The 25814-nt window shown below is 38.0% G+C and overlaps 1 protein-coding gene across 21 annotated transcripts in view; it reads right to left on the reverse strand.

Annotated features, from left to right (window-relative positions):
- The window catches only part of grip1 (glutamate receptor interacting protein 1), a 215738-nt gene that overhangs the window by 10615 nt on the left and 179309 nt on the right, over window positions 1–25814 (reverse strand). For 7 of the 21 annotated variants that reach the window (XM_079622045.1, XM_079622035.1, XM_079622030.1 and 4 more), the window contains 8 exons: window positions 20962–21148; window positions 19021–19166; window positions 16855–16935; window positions 10842–10911; window positions 8749–8894; window positions 5400–5604; window positions 4138–4277; window positions 3403–3600 (listed from right to left, as the gene is read on the reverse strand). In XM_079622045.1, coding sequence (XP_079478171.1) covers window positions 3403–3600; window positions 4138–4277; window positions 5400–5604; window positions 8749–8894; window positions 10842–10911; window positions 16855–16935; window positions 19021–19166; window positions 20962–21148 — 1173 coding nt within the window. The remainder of the gene's footprint in view (window positions 1–3402; window positions 3601–4137; window positions 4278–5399; window positions 5605–8748; window positions 8895–10841; window positions 10912–16854; window positions 16936–19020; window positions 19167–20961; window positions 21149–25814) is intronic. The other 14 variants (XM_079622033.1, XM_079622031.1, XM_079622042.1 and 11 more) reach the window with 3 other exon arrangements.

Raw genomic sequence — 25814 nt, forward strand, 5'->3', positions numbered from 1 at the left:
GCTGCATAGCCTCAGGGTTTTAAGATTCACCAGCAACTCAATAAGGATTAACTGCTTGTTATTTGTTCACCCCTCAGGGCTCGAGAAGGTGGAGGAATCCTTAATAAGACTCTCGATGTGTCCCCTTTTCAAGGAAAGATGTTTTGGAAATGCTGAATGATGATACATGCAGGAATTAACATCCCTCTAAACTGCACATGCGCAGCTGCATGCTAATGATGTTGCTCATACACATTGTGCAGAAAAGAACAAACAAAACCAGCAACGATGTCTTGAAACAGTTAAAATGGTCCACTGATTTTTCAGTATGGAGTAGAAGCTGTGAGAAATCTTGTGCATGGAAAAGTGCACAATGCTAAATAAAGGAGAGGAGGCCATAGTGGCACCAAACGTCACACATAATGACTGTTATAAAGCATGTTATTTTATATTATAATATTGCACTGTTATTTTTATGCCTTTCTAAAGGTCCCAACAAATAAGACAGACAAAACAGGTTATCTTGAAAAAACAACAGAGAAAAATAACTCGAGAGTAACTCGTGACCTCTACACCAGTAATTCTCAACTGGTTTTGCCATCAATTTTGTTAATTGTACAAAAGTCAATGGAAATGATTTATTAACAATACCACTAATTACATACAAGGAAGGGTGCAAAATATGCCGAATAAATAAAATGGGTAGAATAGAAAAATTATATACATAAACTACGTTTAGTGCATTCTGGGGAAAAATAAATAAATAAAAGAAAAATATATTTTTTAATATTTAAAATAATATTTTAGAAAAATATTACATAAATATTTGTTTTTTAAATATATATATATATCTGTGTGTGTGAGTGTGTGTAAATATCTATTTATATATAACTTTTTAACATAAATTCTTGCTAAATAGTGACACACGTGTCTGGTAAGTCTGTCTGCTTAGCCCAACAGAAATGTTTTACTCTGCAAGATTGAATATTGCATGCAGGTCGACTATTAATCTTAATAGATGCAAGACACGTAATTTCTTTTAACTTTTCAGGTATCAAGTTCAGAGTCAGCTTTTGCCTTATCTCCAGATACAGCTGTTTACTAGTTGAATCCCATAAGGGCCAATAGATTGCCAGCAACCTTGAATTTATGCTCCTTCCACATCATCCATAATTTAAGGGGCAGATTGCTGCTCCCTGCGAATGGTTTCTGAATCTCTGCAACCATCTGAGATTCATTTATGTATGGAGCCCTGAGAGAAAGAGAGTAGCGCTGCCTGAGGGGAGGAGAGCAACCATACGGACCTGTTAACATGAGCGGAAAGTGTCTTTCCACCCCATCAGAGCGAGGGACATGGAAAATAACATGAGATGAAAGGTGATTTTGAGGAGGTGTATGTCAGCAGGACTTGGATGAATTAATTATCTCTATAAATAAAAAATGACTGATGACATTCAGATATTAATGGGAATTAGGAAAAAAGTTTCGCTCACTGACAGATGGTAATTTGTTTAGAATCAGATTATATTTGTAACTACATTCGCATTTCCAAAAGTAGCCTACACTAAAAATATATATATGATATGTAAGAATATAACAATAAGTTATGACAACATATGTTTTTAATTTTTTTAACTCATCAAAACAAGTAAAGCTAATTTAATTTAACAACTAATTTTTAAAGTAATTTTAATGTAATTTAAGTTGAAATGACTTCAAGGTTTTGTCCAGCTTAGCTCAGCTTTTTCATTTGGCCAAAATCTCATGTAATCTCGATTAAAGACGAAGCTGCGCACAGACTGTTTAAGACAGTATTGGCAATGACTCGACAACAAATACTAGACTAAGATGGTCTTTAACCTTGTGGACCTTTTCAGCAACTATTTTCACTAATATACATGAGCGTGGGAGTAATGCCCATATGTTTTATTCATATATGAATAGAGACCATTTCTCTGAATTAAACATTAAAATGTGTGATGTGCCTACTTGGCATTCTCGATAAGCGATGATTGCGATTAGTTTTGACCAGGAGGCCTCAGTGTCAGGAGAGCTGACTGCAATTCAAACCCATTACTGGCGAGTTATCCAAATGGCCATGTGTATCCCAGCGCTCATTAGGACTCATTTTCCACTTAATAAAATAATGCATTTTTCCATATTAGCCCCAGCACTGTACCACCAGCTGGCCTAATAAAAGACACATATCCCAATGCAGATTACTTGAAATAATTACTTGAGTAAATACATATCTGCTGGTCCAAAGAGAATGGAAAACTCAATTAAACCTACATTAGACTTGCTGGGACTCAACCGATCCCCCAGGATGCAACTTGGCGCTGTAGCTAATGTGCGAGAACAGGTGGTGACCGTGATGAACCCATACCAGGTCAAAAAAGACTGTGTTGTACGTCATTGTGATAAAATAAATAAAAATCAGTCATTATTTACTCTCCCATGTCATTCCAAAACAAATAATTCCAAAGAACCATTAAAGTGATCCACACAACTTTTGCGGTATATTCCAAGTCTTCAAAAGTCATACAATCTTAAATCTCATTCACATTTGCGAATATTCAAATAAACATTATGTGGCTCATTTGAATATATGCAAGAGCCAATGATGTTGAAGTGCTATGGTGAGTTTTCCGGAGCTTTCGATTTTGCTAAACCTTTCCTTTGTGATTTATGGAAGGAAAAAAAAACCCCACATGGAATGACATGAGGAGTAAATGATGCTAAAATGTACATTTTTGAGTAAACTATTAACTATTCTTTTAAATATTGCCTAGAGGCCACTGGAATCATTTCTACTCTAACTTATTCACTGGAAACCAATTTTTTTACATGAACAACGTCAGTCAAAAATAAAGTTTGAACAGTGAACTTTTGGGGTTTTTACCCCTTACCCCAACTTAATCATCACCCCAATTGTAACTAGTACAATATATAAAGTACATAAATCAAATTAAATAAATTATTAAATTGCACAATATAGATACAAATGTATAAAACAACACAGATAAAAGGAAAGAAACCCTCCCCCCTCATAAATATATAATCAATAAAGGGTTGGGTCAAAGAAAAATAATAGTTTAGACCTTGCAGAAATGGTAGGTAACAGCACGTTTCGGAAACTTTTCAAACAAATGTCGTGCTCTCGTTTGCAAGTAGAATCTGAAATGCCTGCTGGAACACTCTAAATGGCAGAAGCAATTTACAAAAGTAATTTTGGCCAGAAAATTTCAACAAATGTGACGGTTCATGTCGCTTTGCTGAAATAATGTAGCTCCAATTATATTTTGCCCAGAGGGTACTGGGACTTATTTACTGCAGTAAAACAGATTTAAAAGCTGAAAGGTAGAAATGCTAATTGCATTTGGCGAAAAGTACAAAAAAAATAAGATAATTATAACCACTCACACTCAAATTTACCCTGGGAGCTGAAGGTGGCGTCAATGGCAGAACCATCCCAGGATTCCACTGCGCTGTCCACACTGGGGATGGTGGTGGAATAGATGTCGGACAGTTTTACAGGTTTCTGCCCACTCTGACCCTCGTCCTCCATATCGCTCAGATCATTCATGCGACCCGTAACCGAGGGCTGCTTCGGGCTTGGCACTATAGAAAGAACGAAATAAAGACGATGATTGTCTGAGCCCTCGGATCGCAGTCAATAGACCAGAGAGATCCAGACTGTACTGGATATTAGGCTCACAAATCAGTGCTCATTTGATCTTTTGCTCTTGGATAAGTAACTTTACTTTGTCTACTGTCAGTCTACAGTATATGATAGATGGAGACAAAACGAATTAGACCTTAGGCTTTAATGACTCACGGCTAGGCAGCCTTATTTCATTTTAGAGCTACAGATGTACAGTACTGTGGGAGGTAATGTGTGTGAGAAAGAGCGACGAGAAAACTAAAGCAAAGAATGTGCCAATCAAAAGTTTCGCCGTTGTCGAAAACATGCCCTTAGATTTTTGTGAAGATATTCATAGGCTCCATTTATATTTGTACACAAAACTAACGTATGCATTTTAGCATAAGCCTTTGGCTTCAAAGCTTTTAAGGATCATGAAAAGTGTGTTCAGACATTTGACTTGTAGTGTACATATAAAAAAGCCATTTGGTCTAAGCTTGCATGTCAGCACTCACATTCTCCCTGCTTCTTGATCTTCAGTGTGACGGACTCTCCTGCCATCTGCAGCAGGTGGATGGCCTCACTGAGGGGTTTGCCCTTCAAACTGTTGCTGTTAATGGCCAGTATGCGGTCACCAATGTGGATGGCACCAGTCCTGTGGAAACAAGAGCACAGCAACTCAGCTGCAATGCATCATTTCTTTTTTTCTGGTTGAAAACATGCATTCATTCAAATTAACTAGGGCTGTCCATAGATTAAAATGTGTAATTGCGATTAATGTCTACAGCAAGACATTAACATATTCAGTACTTTCTGAGAAAAGGAAAGAAACATTTTTATACATTTTAATATTAGAATTCTAATTATATATATATATAAATATATTCATTATTATAATTATACAATTATCATTCAAATTATATCATATAGTTTTATTTATAATATATATTTTACTGAAGACATGACTTAAAGAGGACCTATTATGCCCTTTTTATAAAGTCTTGATTTTGTTTTTGGCGTCTACTAGAATAGGTTTTCATGCTTGAATAATAATTAAAAAATATATATTTTTCACATTGTTGCAGCAAATCTGTTCCCAGTCTTTCAGTAACACTGTTCATTTTCTGTCTATATGAAGCCTCTCCTTCCGAATAAAGCACAATGTGCAATGTTATCGTCTGCCGCTTAAATATTTTAACTTTTAAAGCAGAATGGATTCTGATTGGCTGTCAATGTGTTTAGCATTCATCAGCTACAAAAAAATAGTTCTGAATGTAATTCCGACGATAGTTTCTTTGTGCCGTTATTGTTACAGTATAGTTGTGGTGTTAACTCCTTTTGGAGTGGACTTAGCGTTTTATAACTTTGCAGACCTTCATCTTGCTCAAACAGCAACATTACACTAGCCTGGTTGACACCAGACCCTTCTCAGTTGTAACTGAGAGTGTGTCTGGGGAAGTTTCATTCACAGTCCATTTCCAAAGGGGCGTCGCGTAAAGCCCGCCTCATTGTTGTGATTGGTGTCTCGATTTGGAAAAATTGGAAATGGGCTTGAATGGGCTCTTGGCCAGACGGACTTCAATCTTCAAATCTCAAATTTGCCGGAAGTTCGTCAGGGTTTACCCAGGCTAACATTACACACTAAAGAAAGTTCAAATGTAAAAAAGCACAATAGTTCCTTTTTAAGAAATCACACATTAGCTCTCTCTATATACATGTATATTTAACTTGAGTGTCATTACTGTTGACAGGCTTGAAAGCATGAACAGAGCCGTACCTCTCGGCCAGGCCGCCTTTAGTGAGGCTGGAGATGATGATGGGGTCGAAGGGCTCCTCGGTGCCCGAGATTGTGATGCCCAGCGGCCCGCCGTAGCGTTTCAGCTCCACCGTGTAAATGATGGCGCCGGAGGTCTCCTGCTCGTCTGCAACACAGGCCAACAGCACACGGGCGTCCCTATCAACACTGCCATCACGTAGGATACCTCACAGAGGGGCAGAGAGCAGAGCGAAGACACCCCTCACAACACCGGACAGAGAGAGGAGGTAAGGAGGATTGACCAGAAAATAAAGAGAAAACATGAGGGAAGAGGAACCCAAAGGAAACAAATAGAAATGGGATAAAAATACTAGGGCTGTCAATTTAACATGCAATTGAACATTCGCATTAGGACAAGTCCTGTCCTAAAAAACAACAACCATTTACTGACCAGTCCTCCTACCTTAGCAACTGTTGGAATTTGAAATTTTTTCCAACTACATATAATTTTTGGATTGAATAATTTGCACTGCAAAAAAATAAAAAAATTAGGACATTATCCAGTAATTGTACAACACAATGCAATGCATAATTCAAAATACAGGTAAAACACCTGTATAAAAAACAAAACAATACGGAATATTCTTACACAGTACATTACCCTATTTTTACAGTTGCACATTATGTAATTAATTCCATTACAATTGCTAATTCATTGACAACACCCCAAAAAACAACCTAAGTAAAAGTAAAAGTGATGTCTGATTATGCTCACAAAAAGTAATAAACTGGAGGAACGAAAAAGCAGGAAGAATGGGAAAGGAAGTAAAGGCAATTCAAGAGAAGAATGATGTAAGATAATGGAAGTGGTGCATCCAGAAAAGAAAAAAAAGAAAAAATGAGAAAGAGAAAATACAATTGAATGGCAAAATGGAGATATTCACATGCATAATACAAAAAAAATGGGATATCGGCTCTGTGATCCATTTCAGAAATGGATACTACACCTTACCTCTACAAATCATACATTTTATCATCCAAAGGAGAACTAAGCCTCCATAGCCTGGACCCCAATGCATTTCAGATGTTAGACATTTCTCCCCCCCCCCCAAAGTGACTTAATGCATTCAAGCTGTATATTATATCAGTATGTGTCCTCAGGGGATTTTCTGTGCTAGTTGCTTCACCAGCTGAGCAACAAGAATTATAATGTAAATTAATTATAAGACTGAACTCAATTTGTATGCACTCAAGTGCAGATGTGGCTATAGCAACACCAAAATCCACTTGAAAGTGTTTTATAAAATACTTGTGGCGCTGATTCATAATGCTCAACACCAATTAAGAGGTCAACCTGACGTTTTGACATGACTACACCGAGAAAGGAATGCGCGAAAGAGAAAAATAGAGGAAAATCTCGCAGATCCTCGGGCCAATCGTTGTCATCTCCCACCCGCATCCCCGTCCTAATGAAGCGCTGATATGTGTCAGATCACAGCCGCTCTAGGTTTGTGTTTGTGTGTCTGCGCTGGGGGTCTGGGGATGTTCGTTAACACGAGGTCGGCTCATTACGCCTTTGTTTTTTTCCGGCGGTGGACTAAATGGAGAGATGGGAGGGAAATTACCCCTATTTAGCATGCCAGTTAGCACGACCTCTCAGACTGATGATTTGTTGTCACGGAAAAAAAGGGTTTGTGAAAAATGAATGTCGACCTTAATGTTCCCAGCGAGAAAGATCTAAACGAGCCTCCAGCATTGGGCGAGGACCTGAAACACTAGGTGCCATTTCACGGACACAGTGGACGTCCTGGATGAAATATAAATGCCAAATAAAAGTGATTCGCAGGTCTGCTTTGTAGTACGAGCATAACACCCCTGTAGAAGACTAAGAAGCAGAGGATTGTGGGTAAAGGCTTTTGAGACGCTGGATGAGGGCTCCAAGGGTTTCTAATCGGATAATTGAACCAAACGAGTATTAAATTGAAGCGATTAAACCTCATTTTCTTCAGTGCGCACAATGCTAATAGTGTTAAGGGTGAATTGTGAGGTTGTGGAAGCGAGGAGAGATGTGTGTGTTGTTGTAGCCCAAGAGAAGCAGCTAAAGGTTTACCAGAAGGTCCTTTGGAGATAATAAAGATCTCACTGTGACATTTCCAACAGCAGAGCCACTTCAAATCTATACCTCAACTTAAAGTATAGGCCAGTTGTATGTATATGACAACAAATTAATTTGGGTTTGGAACGACAAGATTTTCTTTTTTGACGGAGCTATCCCTTTAAATGGATACAAAAATCACCAAGCAGTATAACTAGGCAACAAGGCAGGGCGATATATAGAATAGTCAAATAAATTCATAAAAACTTTAATTTATACTGTGAATGAACATGCGCATTAACAGGTTTGACCCATAAATGAGTAGCATTAGCAGGCCATCTGATCTCGATTTCTTGCCTCCTTGTAAAATAAAACTTTTATGTTCTATTTTGACTGTCGGTAATCTTTCTAAAGTACTATTCATTTATTTATGTGTAAAACCCTGACCTTTAAGAAACACTGTGCACATCACGATTTTAAAGTGCTTTTAACTCTCCATTAAGTTCTCTAAAGAGCGTGGCATTATACTAATTTCCCGATCTATCCTTGTCTTGTGATTTACAAACATCACATTGAAAAGACATCTCTGATCTAAACTTCAGCAAAAAAATGCAAGAAGATTGGTAAGATCGATTCATTTTCTGTGATTAATTTCAAGTGGTCCGTTTTAATTAATACATTCATTAATTTGATTCAACAATTTACTAAAGTCAATTAATCAAAAATGGAAATGAAATCCACGCTGGCATTTTTTTTCTTAAAATGTTCATACGGTATATATATATATGTGTGTGTGTGTGTGTGTGTGTGTGTGTGTGTGTGTGTGTGTGTACATATGTACACAAATATATTATATAAAACACAAATTTTCATGTTAAATGAGATTAATCGTGAATTAATATGTTGAATTATGCACTAATATTAATAGTCATATAAAGTGAAAAATATCGAAAATATACTTATTTTCTCAGTATTGCCCAGCACTACTTGATACATATCTGTGTTCTGTACTTAAGGGATTCATGGCTAATAGTAATAATGCTGGCATGTTTTCTCTTATCTTGTCCTTTTTCTGTCCTTGCCGTATCTGGTCTAAACCATATTACATTAGAATAGGTTAATCAGTCAGGTCCTAATAGCTTACTCTTTATCTTGATCCTGGCCAAAATTCGTTCGCATTAGAAGTCTTTGCCGATGTCTTCTGTCCTTGCATGGGGATTTTTAGTGTAAACGTGTGTCCGTGTGGAGTGTGTAGTTGCAGAGGCTCAGAGGTACCTGAGTTGTCCTCGTCCTTGCGGATCTTGAGTTTAACCAGGTCTTCGCACTGCTGCAGGATTTGAACGGCGTCCTCCATGGAGCAGTTGTCCAGACGGATGTTGTCTATTGCCAGAAGCTTATCCCCCAGCTCCAGGGTGCCCGTTCTTTGAAGAGCACACGAAAAAAAAAAAAAACGTTACAAGCTTTTTAGCAGAAGCACAACCAATGTAACATTTCCTCTGCCATACAGCAAATCTCCATTTCGTCTTGCAATATTTTGAAGGAAAGGTTATTTTCTCCCTCATCCAGACATTTACACTCATTTCGTTGTAGTCTGAGCTCACATTCTGCAAGAAAACACATCCATTATTCAGTGGATTGACCATGGTACACAGCAAAGAGCTTCCAGAGGCGCTGAGATAGATCTGAAGCCAAAAAAAAACAAAACCTTACTTTTATCGTATTGGTCATAATTGTGTCGTTCCATATTCAGATTAGACATTGAGATGTAATCCTGCCTGAATTCACAATTATTCCACCACTTCTTCATATTAAATGGCTCACTTATTTTTAGGCCCTTTTAATAGAGCTGAAATGGAGGAGAGCAAAATGTGAAAGATTGCGAGAGCCAAGGCCATCTAATATAGACGTCTCAACAGAAACACGAACATACCTGTATTTAACCACACAGCGATTCATAACCCAATTCTCCCTCTTTCTCGCATAATTATCAGGTAAACATATGTTCTATTATGTAAACGTATGGGAAATTAGATGTGCTGAAAGAGCCTTAATTACTTCGTATACAGGAATCCCAAACAACCCTAACTATTACCATGGAGAATTTGTACTTTTTTTCACCTTTGTTAGCCTTAATAAGTTGAAAGTTGAGCTTGAGAAAGGAAAGTACACTACCATTCAAAAGTTTGAGGTCAGGTAAGACTTCTTTTCAAATAAATTAATAATTCAATACATCAACAATGCTTTAAAAGCATGCCAGTAAAAACATTTGTTACAAAACATTTCTATTTTTTACTTTTGGAATGTATTCATCAAGGAATCCTGAAAAAAAGTATTACAGTTTCCAATAAAATTAAGCAGCACAACACTTTTTTTAAAAACATTAATATTAACAATAAATGTTTATTAAACGGAACATCTGCATATTTGAATGATTTCCCAAAGGATCATGTGACACTAAATACTACTAATGGCTGCTGGAAATTCAGGAAATTAATATATTAACAATAATAACAGTTGTTTTTCCCCCCACTATTTTTCAATTTTTGAGCAATTAAATGCAGCCTTGAAGTACCATATCTCGAGCTATGGGTGAAAAGTTATTTTAAAGAAAATAAATCTAAGCTAGTAAATTTTTAGAGGAGTGCAGCTAGATTCGATTTGACTGCGAACAGGCCCGTACAGACCTCAATCAACACCAGTGCAGTCGAACAGCACTCGACACCTTTCCTCAGGGCAACCGCTGAGATTTCAATACGGGGGCTTACGCGTTCTCCCAGCCGCACTCCACTGTAGCCTGGAGAAAATGAGCATTTATATGCATAAGAATGCTTTGGCAAGTCGATGCAGATAGCATACGCTCATAGTCATGCTCAATTCCGTGCGCAGATGTCATTATATTAGCCGTTCGGGTCTAGTTGGAGAACAGTATTTAAGGCATGGATGAAGAGCTGATTTGGATGAGAGTTCAGAAATAAAGTGCTGACGTGTGCCAAAATGAATTTTCAGCATCATTACTCCAGTCTTCCCGTGTCACATGATCCTTCTAAATTCATTATAATGCTGATTTGGTGATGAATACAACGTTCAAAAGACCAGTATTTATTTGAAAGAGAATTATTTCCTTCCCAAAACGTTTGATGATGGGCATTATGCTTTAGAGCACGTAATATCGAGCGAAACATTTCGCACTTGGATATGAAATGTAATCCATCTATTATGTATTTTTTTTATTTAATATAGCAAAGCTTGAGATGCTGGTGGGTGTAAGTGTGCTGGAGGCTGTATGTACGAGTTGTTTTGCATGAGATTAGCATTTTTCTATACATTTAAAACGAGATGCGGTGCAAGACAATGGCGTGAGGCGGTACCTGTGCGCAACGCTGCCTTTCTTTATGTCAGAGATGATGAGTGAATCTCCGGGCTTCCTACTGGAAGGAGCTGTGAAGAGAGAAGAGAACAATCAAACTTGTTTAACAGCACAACCTCACTCGTTTTTTTTGTAGGTAACACTGAGTCATTCTTAGTTTATAACTTAACTTTTTCAAGATTCTGTCTTGCTGACAAAAGTGTCTTTAAAATTGGAGAGTAACTCTGATGACACAGTAAGAGCTTTGTATCGACTCGGTTGGTGGATAACTAGTTGCTTTCGGGAGCATAAACTAAACAAAAGTAGTTGTCAATCCAGTCTAGTCAGAACTGATGGTTTTTGTTGTCTATTTTACATTTTTCCGGCTTGGAGAATGACATGATGGCACTGCAAAAGATGCCACTCCAACTGATTGACAATCGAGATGCGTATTTTCCACTGAGCCGTGTGGATGGCATTCTTACAGCAAATAATAGTGCATATATAAAAATGATATATTTAACCATAAAGAAAGCACTCTGCAGAGAAAACTTAAACCAGCCTAAGATGGTTTGCTTGGCTTAGTTGGGTTAAACCCCCTCTAAAACATGCCGACAAGCCCAGCATATAAGCTAGGCCAGGGATGTTCAACTTCGGTCCTGGAGGGCCACTGTCCTACAGAGTTTAGCTTCAACCCTGACAAAAGCTCTTTTCTAGTAATCCTGAAAACATTGATTAGCTTGTTCAGGTGTGTTTAATTAGGGTTGGAGCTAAACTCTGCAGGACAGTGGCCCTCCAGGACTGAAGTTGAACATCCCTGAGCTAGGCTTTGTTTTAAGTTGCTTTTCCCCCCCGCAGGAAAGTCTAGGACCGTGGTTCTCAAACTTTTTACCTCTAAAGCCACTCGCTGTCCAAAATAATTAAATAATTTGCCCATTTTGTGATTTCAGACATTTTAGAATATGTGTAAAAATATAAATGAGCCTAAAAATCCTGCCAGCTCTCTAGGATTTGGAACAGAGCCATTATGTCAGTATGAAATCGAAAATAGACCTTTTTAGCAGCTCTAGTCACATTCTGGTGTACCGAGAGGACAGATGTGAGTGCATAATCACATGTCATATGGTCCCTAGCCTACCAGGAGCATCTGGAGGTGTGATATCAAACTTCTAGAGTGACGCGCCAGAGCATTTTTCTCTCAGTCAGAGCTCAGGGTGATTCATGTTCACTTAGTGCGTCATTGGCAGACTGGAAGGTTGTGTCTTTTTCACTTTGAATAAGAAAAATAAACTCCTTTGTTAATCCTGCTCACTTTTAAACCTAATATGCACCCCAGATGGCTTAATCATAATCAATTCTGATGCTCTGTGTAGCCTGTCAGTGATCGTCATATGCTGCCTTGTGGAGGTCTGTTCTTTAAGCTCTACGCATTGAGATGCCGAGCATGTGTCTGTGTCGGAGAGGTTGTGTGTTGGAGACAGTCCCAGAGGTTTTCTTTGCTGGGTTGTTATGGTCCAAGAACAACCCTGCAATAATACAAGCTACAATTGACAGAAAAGCCTGATTACGAGGTTTCACAAGGTAATATGATGGATTATTTGATTATTTATTTGATTTCATGTTGGAAAATGGGTGGGTGGGTAGGACACTTAGGTGGGAATTTTTTTAATTTGGGGGCATTTTTTTAATTTTGCTCACTCTGATTTATTTTTCTTTTAACAATGGGGTAATTTAGTTGCACATGAGTTTACACACAGCTCAAGAAAGCTTGATTTAAACCTTGAATTGAATTTACAAAATAAACAAGAACAAAAACAAATTACAAGCAGGATCCCAAATAAATGCAAATGATATAAAGAGTGCTTTAAGGTAGGTCTAACAATATTCAGGTACAGGAATACTACAGAAGTTGAAAAAAATTGAATGTGTCATTGTATAAATCAAATACAGATACATTTTCCTCACTATCTTTTCAGTCAAATGAATGACAGACAGCAGCATGTATATTAGTTCACCTGCTGTCACTTTAAGAGCTAATGCATGGACATCACCGTCTGTGTTTATGTGAATACTCCACTAGACGGGCATTGTTTACATAATTTTGTGCATTTCTGACCGCGTAAGCGCAATGAGTCGTGAAAAAGTACTCGGTTTGGTAAAAATTGCAGCTTTCAAATTAAGAAAAAAAGCTTTCAAAAATTGCAGAAATTAGAGCTTTCCACTTTCAAATTACAAAGCAAGTCGAAGAGGATTGTCAGTTGAAAGAGAACATTAATTTCAGGATGATTCAACTGAGAAAGGTCAAAGATTCAGTCTCGATGGTACAGGCTACAGCACTAGCAGTCTAAAAGAGGAAAGAAATTGCTTTAAGGATGTCAATCAGAGCGAGATAGATTTGAACAAGCTATCTGAGAGCAAATTGTCAAAGTGTCAGCAATGCAGGTGCTGAGGTGTAGCCTATCTGACAATTCAATTTCCAAATGTTAGTGAGTTCTCGGACCAAAGAAATAATCACGTTTTCTGCTCAGCTCAACGAGTGCACATGTCCGCTGGCCTTAAAGGCACCTCACCATATGCTGCATTACAGTTACAGCGGTGTGATGTCACCTTCAGATGGTGCACATCAAAGCACAGCCTTTCAACTCCGTGAAGCTCTGATGAATTTTATAGCAAGTTTCCAGAGCAAAAAAACAGAGGAATGACTAGTTACATAAACAGGCACTCTAGATAGTAAATCGAGCAGCAAGAGGATTCTTATTTGACAGGCAAGCTACATTATGACATTCAGAGCGGAAGAGCACAGCCATCTCCTGCCTGCTTCCTGGTTGGCGGCAACATTGTTGCCAGCGGTCGCTGATTTGTCATAGTTTTCCCCTATTACTTGCACTGCTATTTGGCCTAACCATGATAAATAGCGTGGCCCATTCGCAGTCTCTGCACGTTGCCTTCTCATATTGTTCTGGCCAGGTGAATGTCAATCTGTACACAAGCTTAGGGTCAAACTAGAACAACTTGTAAACTTTTGCTATGAGGTTGATCTAATCTAGTTTATACAGTAAAACTACTATGGTGATCTTCAAAAGCATTTCTTCTGAGTAACCTTGCTGTTTTCGGCAACATAAATCTTTTTATTCATTTATCAAATCTGCAGTCTAACAGCCAAAAAACAAGTGAAATATGGTGTCTATAATCCGGCTTTATATATATATATATATGACTAAAATATATGACTTAAATCTATTTGAAATCTGACTAAAATAATTTTTTTATGAATTTCACAATGTGCTATTCTGGATGTGACTCAGATGTCACATCATACATGGTATATATCCGATTAAAACAAACTCAGATTAGTGTGCAGAGTATATCATTTCATATTCCAGTCCACAGCAGATGAGACGCCACTAGGGGAGTAAGACGCGGTAATCTTTAAGGAGAAGTAAACAAGACATCTATAAATGTGTCCCACTATGGCTTTATTAGTACCTGTGAAATACAGGCCCTACAGAGGTACAAAGCAGAAAGCCATTAAACTGCTAAGAAAGGCCACGAGATCTCCGCAAAGCCCATATACATAAATCGACATGTGGATAGGACACCCTACATCTCTCTCTCTCTCTCTCTCATTCCATAAAAGTTGGAGGCATAATTGAGCAGATTTTCTATGCATATACTGTGTGTGTATACGTGTGTGTATGCATGTATGTATGCACATTATATATATATATATATATATATATATATATATATATATATATATATATATATATATATATATATATATATATATATATATATATATGGGATTTCTATTAAAGTGCACATATCCTCCAGCACTCTGTTTTCATTAGTTAAGAACAAGAGCTCCAACCATTCAATGCAAACTCCCTGATGAGTCTTAAAAGGATAGTTCTGCCAATAAATAAAATAATATCATTATTTACTTGCTTATGTAGTTCCAAACCCAAATGACTTACTTTCCTCTGTGAACACAAAAGAATATATTTTTATAAATGTGCATGCTGCTCTTTTCCATGCATTTAAAATGAACGGGGCTGACAAGTTTAAAAAAGGATGCAAAAAGACGTATACTATATTGTTTTGTGTACGTCATTTAATATTTTTTCGTGAGGAACAGACCAAAAATGTAATGTCTAATTTGTGAATGAATTACATACACAAAGCAATTATATAGTTTATATGTAATACAGAGTCGCATAAACACTTTTATGGTACTTGCAGCTCCAGTCGCCATTCATCAATCTATTCTTCAGAATTTCTCCCTTTCTGATCCATAGAATAAATGCATACCATTTTGGAACAAAAAAAAGGTGAATAATAAAAACAAACTTTACTTTTTGGATGAACTATTATGTTCATTGAATGGAGATTTTTGAGAAGATGCAGAGGAATGGGAACCATTAAAAAAACAATTTTTTAATGATCTGAAAAGCAGTTACAGCAGTACTTTAGCACCGGCATAAATAGTTTGTCTGGTTCATTAAGGAAGTTCAGACAGCTGTAAAAACCCACAAAGAAGCTTTACTGGGAACCGTTTGCTATTATCTTTGGACTGTGTATATCTTCATAGCCAATCCTGGGAGAATTTGCCCCATCACATTAGCAACAAATGTGAGGACTACACAAAAACTTGTACACCAGCAACGCAATAAATGCTTATTTAGAAAGCATGGAGGATGACGGGCAAAATTGCTTTGGAGGTAAACAACTCCACAGATTCAGAGAGAAGCAATTACTGCTGGGTTGTTGCATAGGGGTCCAGCAACGTATTTCACGAGAACGCTGGCTAATAACAGAAAGTTCGTATCATATGGCTGTAATGGGGAAAACAGTCAATGTGACAAAACCGAGCTGGGATGAGGTGATGAATCACTCTCGCTTGACAATGCGGGCGGGCATTGATGAAGCAGCTGGCAAAGGCTTTGAGCGTTCGGCGCGTGGGGTTTACGAGCGAGCACTGCAGAGCCTCTGACTGCAGGCACAAAACAGATTGAACGCGCAGGCAGATCCGTCTACGAACACCTTTCCAAAAAATCAGGTGATTTAAACGAATGACACAACAGGAGAGAAGATACAGTATCTTTGAAGGAAGGAGGGAATAGTTTGGTGTTTATTTCCATAAAAAACAGCACTATGTATGGGCTTTTGGAAGTATAATTTCCCACAATCCAATGTGTGTTCAGCAAATGGTTTCCAAAACACAAATGACGTCTAATGGTAAAAAAATAGCAATTTTTCTCCATTTCTAGTGAGAAATAAGAATTTGCTACAAAATATCATCTTGGTTATCCCTAAAGAAACTTGAATTCATTATAAATCTTTAGATGTGACATTATGGTGCCTTGGAAGACCTTCATACTCAAAAACACATCACACACATAACACAATACAATGAAACTGCCTTCTGGATGCATCCACTGTGACCTACAGTCTGTTCCTAGCAATTAAATTTACAATTGCAATAAATGAGAGGTATTATATAATTAGGTGCTTCTTTTCATGCGGAACCTCAAAACATTTTATAAATAAGCACAAAAAAAAAAGTAAGAAAGGATTTTTTCCCAGTACCCTAATAAGCAACAGCCAGTAACCCAATAATAAGTCACCCAGTTGTGTCTCTTTAATGTCCTTGGAACTGAAACACGGGTTAAATGTCACATATTTATATCTCTGTGGTATAGGGAGTGAAGGAAGACCCAATTGTGAAGTCTTTTAAATGTGTGGCCTGGAAAATGCACAAAACAATGCTGAAGAGGCAAATAAGAGTGCAGTTAAAGCTTTTAATGGGAATGTGGGAAATTAAATGTTTTTTAACAACAGTCTCTCCACTGTATACTTTCTTACATTTGCATTTGGCAGATGCAGATGTGAGAATCAAACCATTGACCTGGTGTTTTTTTTAAAATTATTTATCCCGTGTATGATCAATAGTAATACGGTTTCTTGCCTTAACATGCAACGTGAGCATAGACAAACATTATTATGCATAGAAGAACTAAGAGAAGAATACGTACAGCTGATGGTGATGCCCAGCTCCACACCTGGCTTCTTTGGTAGCTTCACATGGAAGGTTCCACTGCTTGGGATGACCGATTCTGGATGAGACAAAAATAGAGATACAAAAAATTCTCAAGTTTGATTAAGTCTGGATTTTTAAGACCATTTTGAAACTTAAATGTGGAGATTCAGGTGAAAGACCAAAACCAACACTTGTTAAAGGGATAGTTCACCTGAAAATGATAGATCTGTCATCATTTACTCACCCTCATGTCGTTCCCAACCTCTATGATTATAATTATTTTTTTCAATGGGATGCAAAATTAGATGTTTAGCGGAATGTCCAAGCTGCTTTTTTTTTTTTTTACAAATGAAAGTGGATGGTGACCATAGTGGTCCCCATAGTGGTAGCTTTTACCTCCTTTGATTTACATGCAAGAAAGAAAGTAAATGCTAGTAGAACATTCATTTTTGTGTGAACTCTCTTTAAAGTCACTTGTAGACAGCTGTTAAAAATTCAGTCTTTCTCTCAGGCAGCGATATAGATGATCTTTTCTGACAGAAGCCCAGAATCCTCAGTCTGAAGGACTGAAATCTCCATAAAATATGTCCTTCTCCTCTGGGCAGTGAGTCAGACTCAAAAAGAATGACAGAAGTGTCAAAGCGTCAAAAGAAAGAAAACGCACTGCACTCCAGCGACCCTCCATTACACATAAAGGCCTCTGCTCTTGACACGATCATGTAGTATAATTCAAGCCAACTCATTTCTTCCAAATCAACAAAAGAGTCTTTCAAAAACACTTGGCCTGAACTATAAAAAAGAACGTACATGCAAAAACCCTATCAAGTCGTTCTCCTTCCAGCACATCCTTTCAAAAAGCAGATTTTATTGTTCTGTGGTAAAATATTGACATGTTATTGGGTTGCAAGGAAGATTTACATTCAATGTCGCAGAATGTAAATGAGTGGTTCATGCAAATTAGGGTACAGTCATGGCTTGTTATAAAACTTTGGGGAAGGTAAGAAGTCTCTTATCATCAACAAGGCTGCATTTATTTGACCAAAAATAATTCAAAAAATAGGGTTTTCTATTTTTTATTTGAAGTAGAAATATTTTGCAATATTACAAATGTATTTACTGTCACTTTTGATCAATGCATCCTCGCAGAATCAAAGTATTAATTTCTTCGCAAAAAAAAAAAAAAATCTAAAATGCATAAAATACAAATCTTACTGATCCCAAACTCTATGAGGATTCTAACATTCTAGATTCAGCAGTGTGTCATTGTCTTGTTAAGCCCTTCCTATATACAGTATAAGCCCCTGTGTTTTCATTCTTCCTTTGCAAAGTCTTATTGGTGTTACACTGCACAGCGCTACTTCTGGTTTCAGTGTCATGGTCTTGATCTTCTGTCTGTCTCCCTGAATCTCCCATTTTTCCAATGCCTTGAACTTGTCATTATCTGGGTGGTTTGCTCTGTGGTTTTGACCTCATGCCTCTTTTATGGATTACGATTATGGATTACACTCCATAAAGCTCGCGTTTTGATCTTCAACCCAAGTCTCGGAGCAGTAAATAAGAATAAAGTGAACTTCGATTAAACAGCATTTAAGCCCTTACTGACAGAAGTGGCATAAAGTCAGATTAGAGCTTCACAGAAACGTACTGGTTTTTGTGAGCTATACGCATATCGTTAAAGGACAGTAGGCGGTCTATGCTAGTGCCTTAAGGCTGAAACTACACTTGAAGTCATCACAAACACAGTTTAAAAGATTTCTGATTAACTAAATGAAAGAAACTCATTAAATATCATACCGAATTACACAAGACAAAACACTAGGATGACAGGCTAATTACAGCACGTCTCAAGGACTACAGGCGTTCGGCGAGGCCCGTACTGTGATTGCACTGCCAAAGCACAGCACGAGATGGAAAAATGAGAGAATGTATTTTGGATTTTCTGTCTGGAAACAGTAGCTATTAAATCATGGGCCACTTGTCTTGCAGCGCTAATCATTTACATACATCAAATAGACGGCAGATGGTTTGGCTCCCAGAATTATGGCATAACTTAAAAAAAAAAAAAAAAAAAAAGTCAAAACACACTAGGATGAACGCGGGTTATGCCCAGATGGATCCTTCCTCCTCAAACAGGTTTGGAATTGATGAATTGTGTCCCCACCTGCTACGTCAAACTCAATCTCCAGTGTGACTTTGCTGGTGATGCTGGAGTCCCTCAGCAGCTGATTGGTCTCTTCCAGTGTGCTGTCCTCAGTGGGAATGCCGTTTATTGACAGGATGCGGTCGCCGATCTGCAGGATGCCGCACCTGTGCGCAGAGAGCACATTCCTCTTACACTGGCCAACAGACTAGCTGTGCTGCATGCATAAAATACGAAATAATGGACTGCTTGCAGAGGGAGACAAAATAGGTAATGGTACCCAGGCAATGTCTCGCACAGACCAACCAACCACTTATATTATGCCAGCTGGCACCGTTAAATAGACATTAGTGAGTTGAAGTGACATTTTAGGCTAAAATACAAACGTCCTCTTAGCTCCTGCCTCAAGGTTAGAGTAAAAGCACTTTTTAATAGCGGAGGGAACACAAATCTTTATTGAATTCCAAAATGGCTTATGAGCTAAACAGAAGCAGTATTGCTTATGAATTCACTGCTAAAGAATTCAGTAAAGCTAGTCATCATGAATCATATGCTGTATTTTAGATGCTGGTATCCAGCGTGGGCTGCATCCCTACCAACAAAAATTCAATTTAATTCAATTCGCATATCATTTTAAAGCAGCTTTACAGAAAATGCACATCTACATTACATTTTCAAATCACATTGTGATTAACGACAAAAACCAATAGTGTTTTGGTGATTTTAGAGCTATGTTGGAGGGAAATATTGACATTTAAGGTGCTTTTTTGTTCTTTTTAAAGGTTGACAGCCTTAGTTACTATATAGAAACAGGTTGGGCTGATAGCATGCATACTTTTCTGAGATGCCTGTGTGTGTGCGTGTGTGCGTGTTTTCATCTGGAGGATTAAATCTTTAGTGTGTTTGCTCATTTGCAGTGCAGTGTGATTAGAATAGGAAAATCTGATGTTAATCAGATGTGTGCACACATTAATAATTAGAACATGATGATAAACTCTTTAAAAGACTTCGTGGACATATCTTTTTTTTGCAATGATAGCAGTATTCATCTGGCACAAAAAACTAGGATAATGGCATTAAAAAGCATAGAATACTAAATAAAATAATCATAAAAAACAACTAGTTATATACAGTAACTAACATAATTCATTGTAAGACTAGTATTTGACTAATATAATATTATTTAGTGAATTATTGTAGCAGACATTGTAGTATTTTGTATAACAATGCAAAAAAAGATGCACATACAGTACAATGAAATACAACAAATAGCACTGTTGTGCTTGTTTAGTAGTTTGTTACTGGAAAAAGCTACATTATTGTAAAATCTTGAGTTACAGTAGAAAGATGTTAAGATGACAGCATCGCTACTTTAGTTCCCCAACGCCGGTAGATCTTTATCAAATCCCCAACATTATGTCCGTCACTGCAATTACAACTTCAACTGGCGGCGAGAAGTCATTTCTGTTGCTGAGGTCAGTAATTACAGTGAAGTTGGGATGTAAATCCCCATCAGTTCATTTGGATGCCAGCTGAGGCTCTGGCGCTCAGGTAATTATAGTTAAGTGCTTTGCTCTATCACGTAACGGTGTAGTCAATCACAACCCAGGGCAGACTGGAAATCAGATCGTCATGGCCATGCAGTTATATATCATGTGTGATCATCGCATTATATCATCGATGGAGATGTGGCTCTGCGGAGGACAAGTTATAAGCTGCGAGAACAGCGCAGTGATATAATAACTGTGGGCTTTGGGATGTGTTCAGATAATCAAAATTAGATTCGAGATTAACTATTCAAGATTCCCAAAGGGAAGTTCACAGTTCTCTGATAACGCAAACAATTAAGCTGCACCGAGCGCTGCGATCTGTGGAAGGGCTTCTGGAATATTAAAACTCAGAGTTTTAACTAGGTCAAATGAGCCACTGGAGATTAATATAAGTCGCGTTCGGTGAACTTACCGCTCTGCCGGGCTGTCGGGGTCTATGTAAGCGATGAGCGGTGGAGAGGACAGGGTTTCTGTGGCAAAGACTCCTCCTTGGAGCTGGATCCCAAAGCCCATGATGGAGTCGCTAATGAGGGTCACCTCTGTTGTTTCTGTGTGGACCACCTGCCCAGCCAGTCCTACGGTACTGGAAGCCAGAGACACTACAGGAATGAAAAACATAGGACAACAGGGTCACAAATAGCGGGAAAAGTTTCTCACGACAACCTATAAAATGGATTTTTGCTCTTATTGGAGCTCAAAACGACCCGGCCTATTCATTTTTACTATACAGAAGAGAGCAACCTTAAACCTTCTGCTAAAGGACAAGAAAACAAAACAATCCGGTAACACTTTAGTTTAGGATCTAATTCTCACTATTACCTAGTTTCTTATTGGTATGCATTTTAGGATATTGGCTGTTTATAAGTGCTTATAAAGAACATATTAATGCCATATTCTGCATGACTATATTCTACATCCGTTAATCCTACCCAATACCTAAATTTAACAACTACCTTAATAACTATAATAAGCAGTATTTAGGAGTTTATTGAGGCAAAAGTTATGGGTAATAGTTAGTTAATAGTGAGATTTGAACCCTAATCTAAAGTGTGACCAACAATCCTTTTAAAGGTTTTCAAGTAACTGTTCTGTGAGCATCTCAGAGCAGCTTTTCCCAGACTTAAAATGTTGTGAGCCCTGAGTCTTAGCAGTGACTGAGCTGGATCTGTGCCCTCGCTGCAGATAAGAATTCAATGTGTGCACTAGTATCTTTGGGCCAGCTAGGTGCACTTTGAAATAAGAAAAGCAACTTTGATATAGAGCTAGTGTATTATACTGCAAATCAGACCACAGGGGTTTTGGGCAACTCTTTCTGTAGATGGTATGAATTATGAGGTTGTTAGAACTTCTGATCTTATAATTCTGGGTCTGAAATGACTATATTACGCAGTTCTTACATATAGGGTTGGTCATTAAACCAACATTTTGAGATTTTAATACCACCTCAATATCTAATATGCTACTGTACATAGTTCTAATAAAAACTTAATATTAAGGATGCACTAGTATTATTTCTAACTGCTACCGCTCAGTGTTATATTTTAGTAGTATTTATATATGATTATATTATGTATTAATATTTAGAATTAGCTTTTATTTTTATCTTCAAGTTTTATTAAAAAAAATAAAACAAAAAATACTTGAAATACATACCATTATATTATGCAGTATAAAAAATAGATATTCCTTTTGACATTTGATAGCGTTTTAAAAAATTAACTTTAGTGCTAGATAACAGTAAAGACAATCTAAATGTACAAAATGGGATAAACGAGCATAGAAAATTAAATATCCAATATCAACTGTTAAATATGAATGATAATGATCAACTAAAACCTGTTCATGAGTCTAAATCTAGTCTATTTCTATTAGACACACAAACAAGTCTGTGAAAAAAGACAGGCCCTGTTGTTTTCCCTGCATTGATTGAGAGACATTAAACCAGCTTACTGAAAAGCAGACAGGCACATAAGCATAACCAATGTGATTTACACACTGCGCTTCGCCCCATTTACAATTGTCTATATCAATAAAGTCTCATGGGATGCATCTCAATTGCAAAGCCCCAGATTCGAACTGGGCTGCAAAAAGAACCAATTTTGCCAATGTTTATGGACAACAACATTTGGAGATCTTTTTTCAAAGAGACAAGTGAAAATGCGCTCTGACACACGAGCGCCCTTCACACCCTTGACTGACCAAGCTTGAACTGTCATCTCAAGCACCAGGGAGCACAGACGGTCTCTTTCCCCAAAGACACATACAGAAATCTGCCTCCAGGTTATCGACCAGGCTCTCCGCGTTCTTAAAGAGCCTGTTATACTCTCCAGATCGCTCTAGTGTGACTTCAAGAGTGAGTCTATCCGAGATTGATGGCCCTGCTCACGGGCTAGATTTACCGCACCAGACACCTTTATTGTTTTAAATGCGGTGACCTTTCCTTTTTTATTGGGAGTGAGGGATGAGAGAGGGAGGTTAAGGTGACGCAGATGAAGATAGGACGCCTCTTGGATGCTGAAACGCTTTTAGGGACGGGTCTGCGGTGAACATCGATCAGCGGTCGTTCGGGACTCCTTCTGTCTGAAGAACTGAAAGTGATACTGACTGGTCTTTTCGGGAATTGCTCAGGGGCCGCAGACTGAGAATTGACCCGACAAGGCTTTGTGCGCTTCGGAGCCTTGCTTTTTGCGAGGCGATTCGGTTAAGTGGTGTCTTTGGTTCGTGGTAGACTTCAAAAGCTCTGACAGACAAGCAAGCACCTGAGGGGTCATCGACTACACATCTTAAAGAATTGCCAGCTGACTAACTCTCTCTAGCTCGTTCGCTTCCTCCTCTTCCTCTTCCTTCCTGCTAGAAATCTTCCCACAGACCAATGAGTCAGCTGTGACTTGAAATCCTTAGAATGAGTCAGAAGGGTTCTGAAACATCTTTTCTTCGACAGAGAACAGATTTTGGAGGCTTTAAATTGGAAAACGCACCTTTGATCCCAAGGCCCTTGTGACTTGTGTCATCAAATATGTGACCCTGAACCACAAAACCAGTCTTGTGTGTACATTTGGGATTTATACATCATCTAAAATCTGAATAAATAAACTTTCCATTGATGTATGGTTTGTTAGGATAGGACAATATTTGGCTGAGATGCAACTATTTGAAAATCTGGAATCTGAGGGTGCAAAAAATCTAAATATTGAAAAAAAATTGCCTTTAAAGTTGCCCATTTCTGTTGGCGATTGGGCTGCATTCACTCACAAAAATATATTTTATACATATTTAAGGAAGGAAATTGACAAAATATCTTCATGGATCATTATATCGTCATATCTTCATCTGTACTTAATATCCTAATGATTTTTGGCATAAAAGAAAAATCGATAATTTTGACCCATACAGTGTTTTGTTGGCTATTGCCACAAATATACCCATGCGACTTATGACTGGTTTTGTGGTCCAGGGTCACACACACACACACACACACACACACACACACACACACACACACACACACACACACACACACACACACACACACACACACACACACACACACACACACACACACACTTTAGGGCTGTCAAAAGACAAAACACACAATCATGTTTACATTTTAGAAAAATTGGTTATATTTATATAAAAAAATACAAATTATATAAATGTATATACAGTATTTAAATGCAAATGTTTCTTAAATATATACATGAATGTGTGTGTATTTATACATAATAATTATACACAGTACACACATTATACAAACATAAACGTTTATGCGATTAATCACGATTAATCTTTTGACAGCCCTAATAGATAGATAGATAGATAGATAGATAGATAGATAGATAGATAGATAGATAGATAGATAGATAGATAGATAGATAGATAGATAACAATAGAAAATGAGGGTCATTTTGACCCCCTTTATTATTAGTGATAATTTTTTTTTTTTTGCTGAACCATATGAAGGGAACCTAAAAAAATACATGAGGGTGAGTAAATAATAATTAATGTCATTTGTTTGGGTTAACCACGTTACGTATCTACGGGTTAAGTGTATGCCGTAGCCTGAAGATACCAGGAGCCTTCATGTCCTCAACACTGTCCTTTAATGTAATTATATTTTCCTCTAGCAGAACATATTAACTGACAACTGCATGGAAATCATAAACGAGGACTGTAGGCATTAGACAACAATTAAATTATGCTAATATTCTCCTGGTGAGAAGACACGGTGCTAGTTTGGTCACAGTACATTAAACGCAGACTGGTTTGTTCCGGACCACAGAAACACAGAGGGGAACGTTAAAATTAGCATGACACCACCTCCAACAGGGGTAAACAAGATTTAGAAAAGACACAAGTGAAAGCTCTTTACAGTTACCTCAGCAGGAGAAGAGGAGAAAACACACTCAGTGTGTCTGTTTATGGTGCGTGTGGACAAGACAGATAGCTTCACCTCACCTTCACTGCTTCATTGACTGCGTTTGATCTTGCAGTAGACACTTTCCACAAATAGGGAACAAATTCTTCAAGGAAAACAAGCTTTCACAACAAAATACATGGGATTTGTCCCTATAATGCTTTACAAAAAGTAACAGGACACTAAACTGTGCCGGTACAAAGCGCACTTGAAAACTGCACAGCCTTCTGTGTTCTCGCCCGGTGTGAGGAGATGGGTTGGCATCACATCCAGAGACGTGTCATTGCTGTCTGATGGGTGACTTTGCAGCATGTATCTCCCCCCTCCGTCGCTCCACTCTCTCGCTCTCTCTCTCTTTCAGAAGTGTCTGTGAGCTTTATTCTGTCCCTGTGAGCCAGTGACAGTAAAGGCCTCAGGAGGGACTTTTAACAAACCAATGCTACTTTGTATGCTAGAAGACGTCACTCATGCAAAGGCTGGAAATGCGGAGTCAGCGGCACTACATGCAGTGGACCCGTCCTCACTCATTTGCCTTTGCGCTATAGGCTGTCAGAACGCATCTTGGGCAATTGGTCTCCTTGAAATGACTGTCGGGGCCTCTGTGCAGAGCTCTACGGACAGTGAAATCAAGGTGCTATGCAAATAGGGCTCATTTGGAGCATCAATGAAGTTAATCAAGCTTTCATTAAGCTTTCAATTTGGGCCAGTGAGGCAATGAACAGTTTGCTCCCCCTTTGAGCTTCACAGCAATGGGTTGAAACAAGGTGATTGCTGATAAGCTGCTAAAATTCATTAGCGTTTCTTGGGCAATTATAAATCTATATTTGATACAAATTCAAGCATTTCAGCAA

The sequence above is a fragment of the Phoxinus phoxinus genome, assembly GCF_949152265.1.
Source record: "Phoxinus phoxinus genome assembly, chromosome: 9".
Taxonomy (NCBI): domain Eukaryota; kingdom Metazoa; phylum Chordata; class Actinopteri; order Cypriniformes; family Leuciscidae; genus Phoxinus; species Phoxinus phoxinus.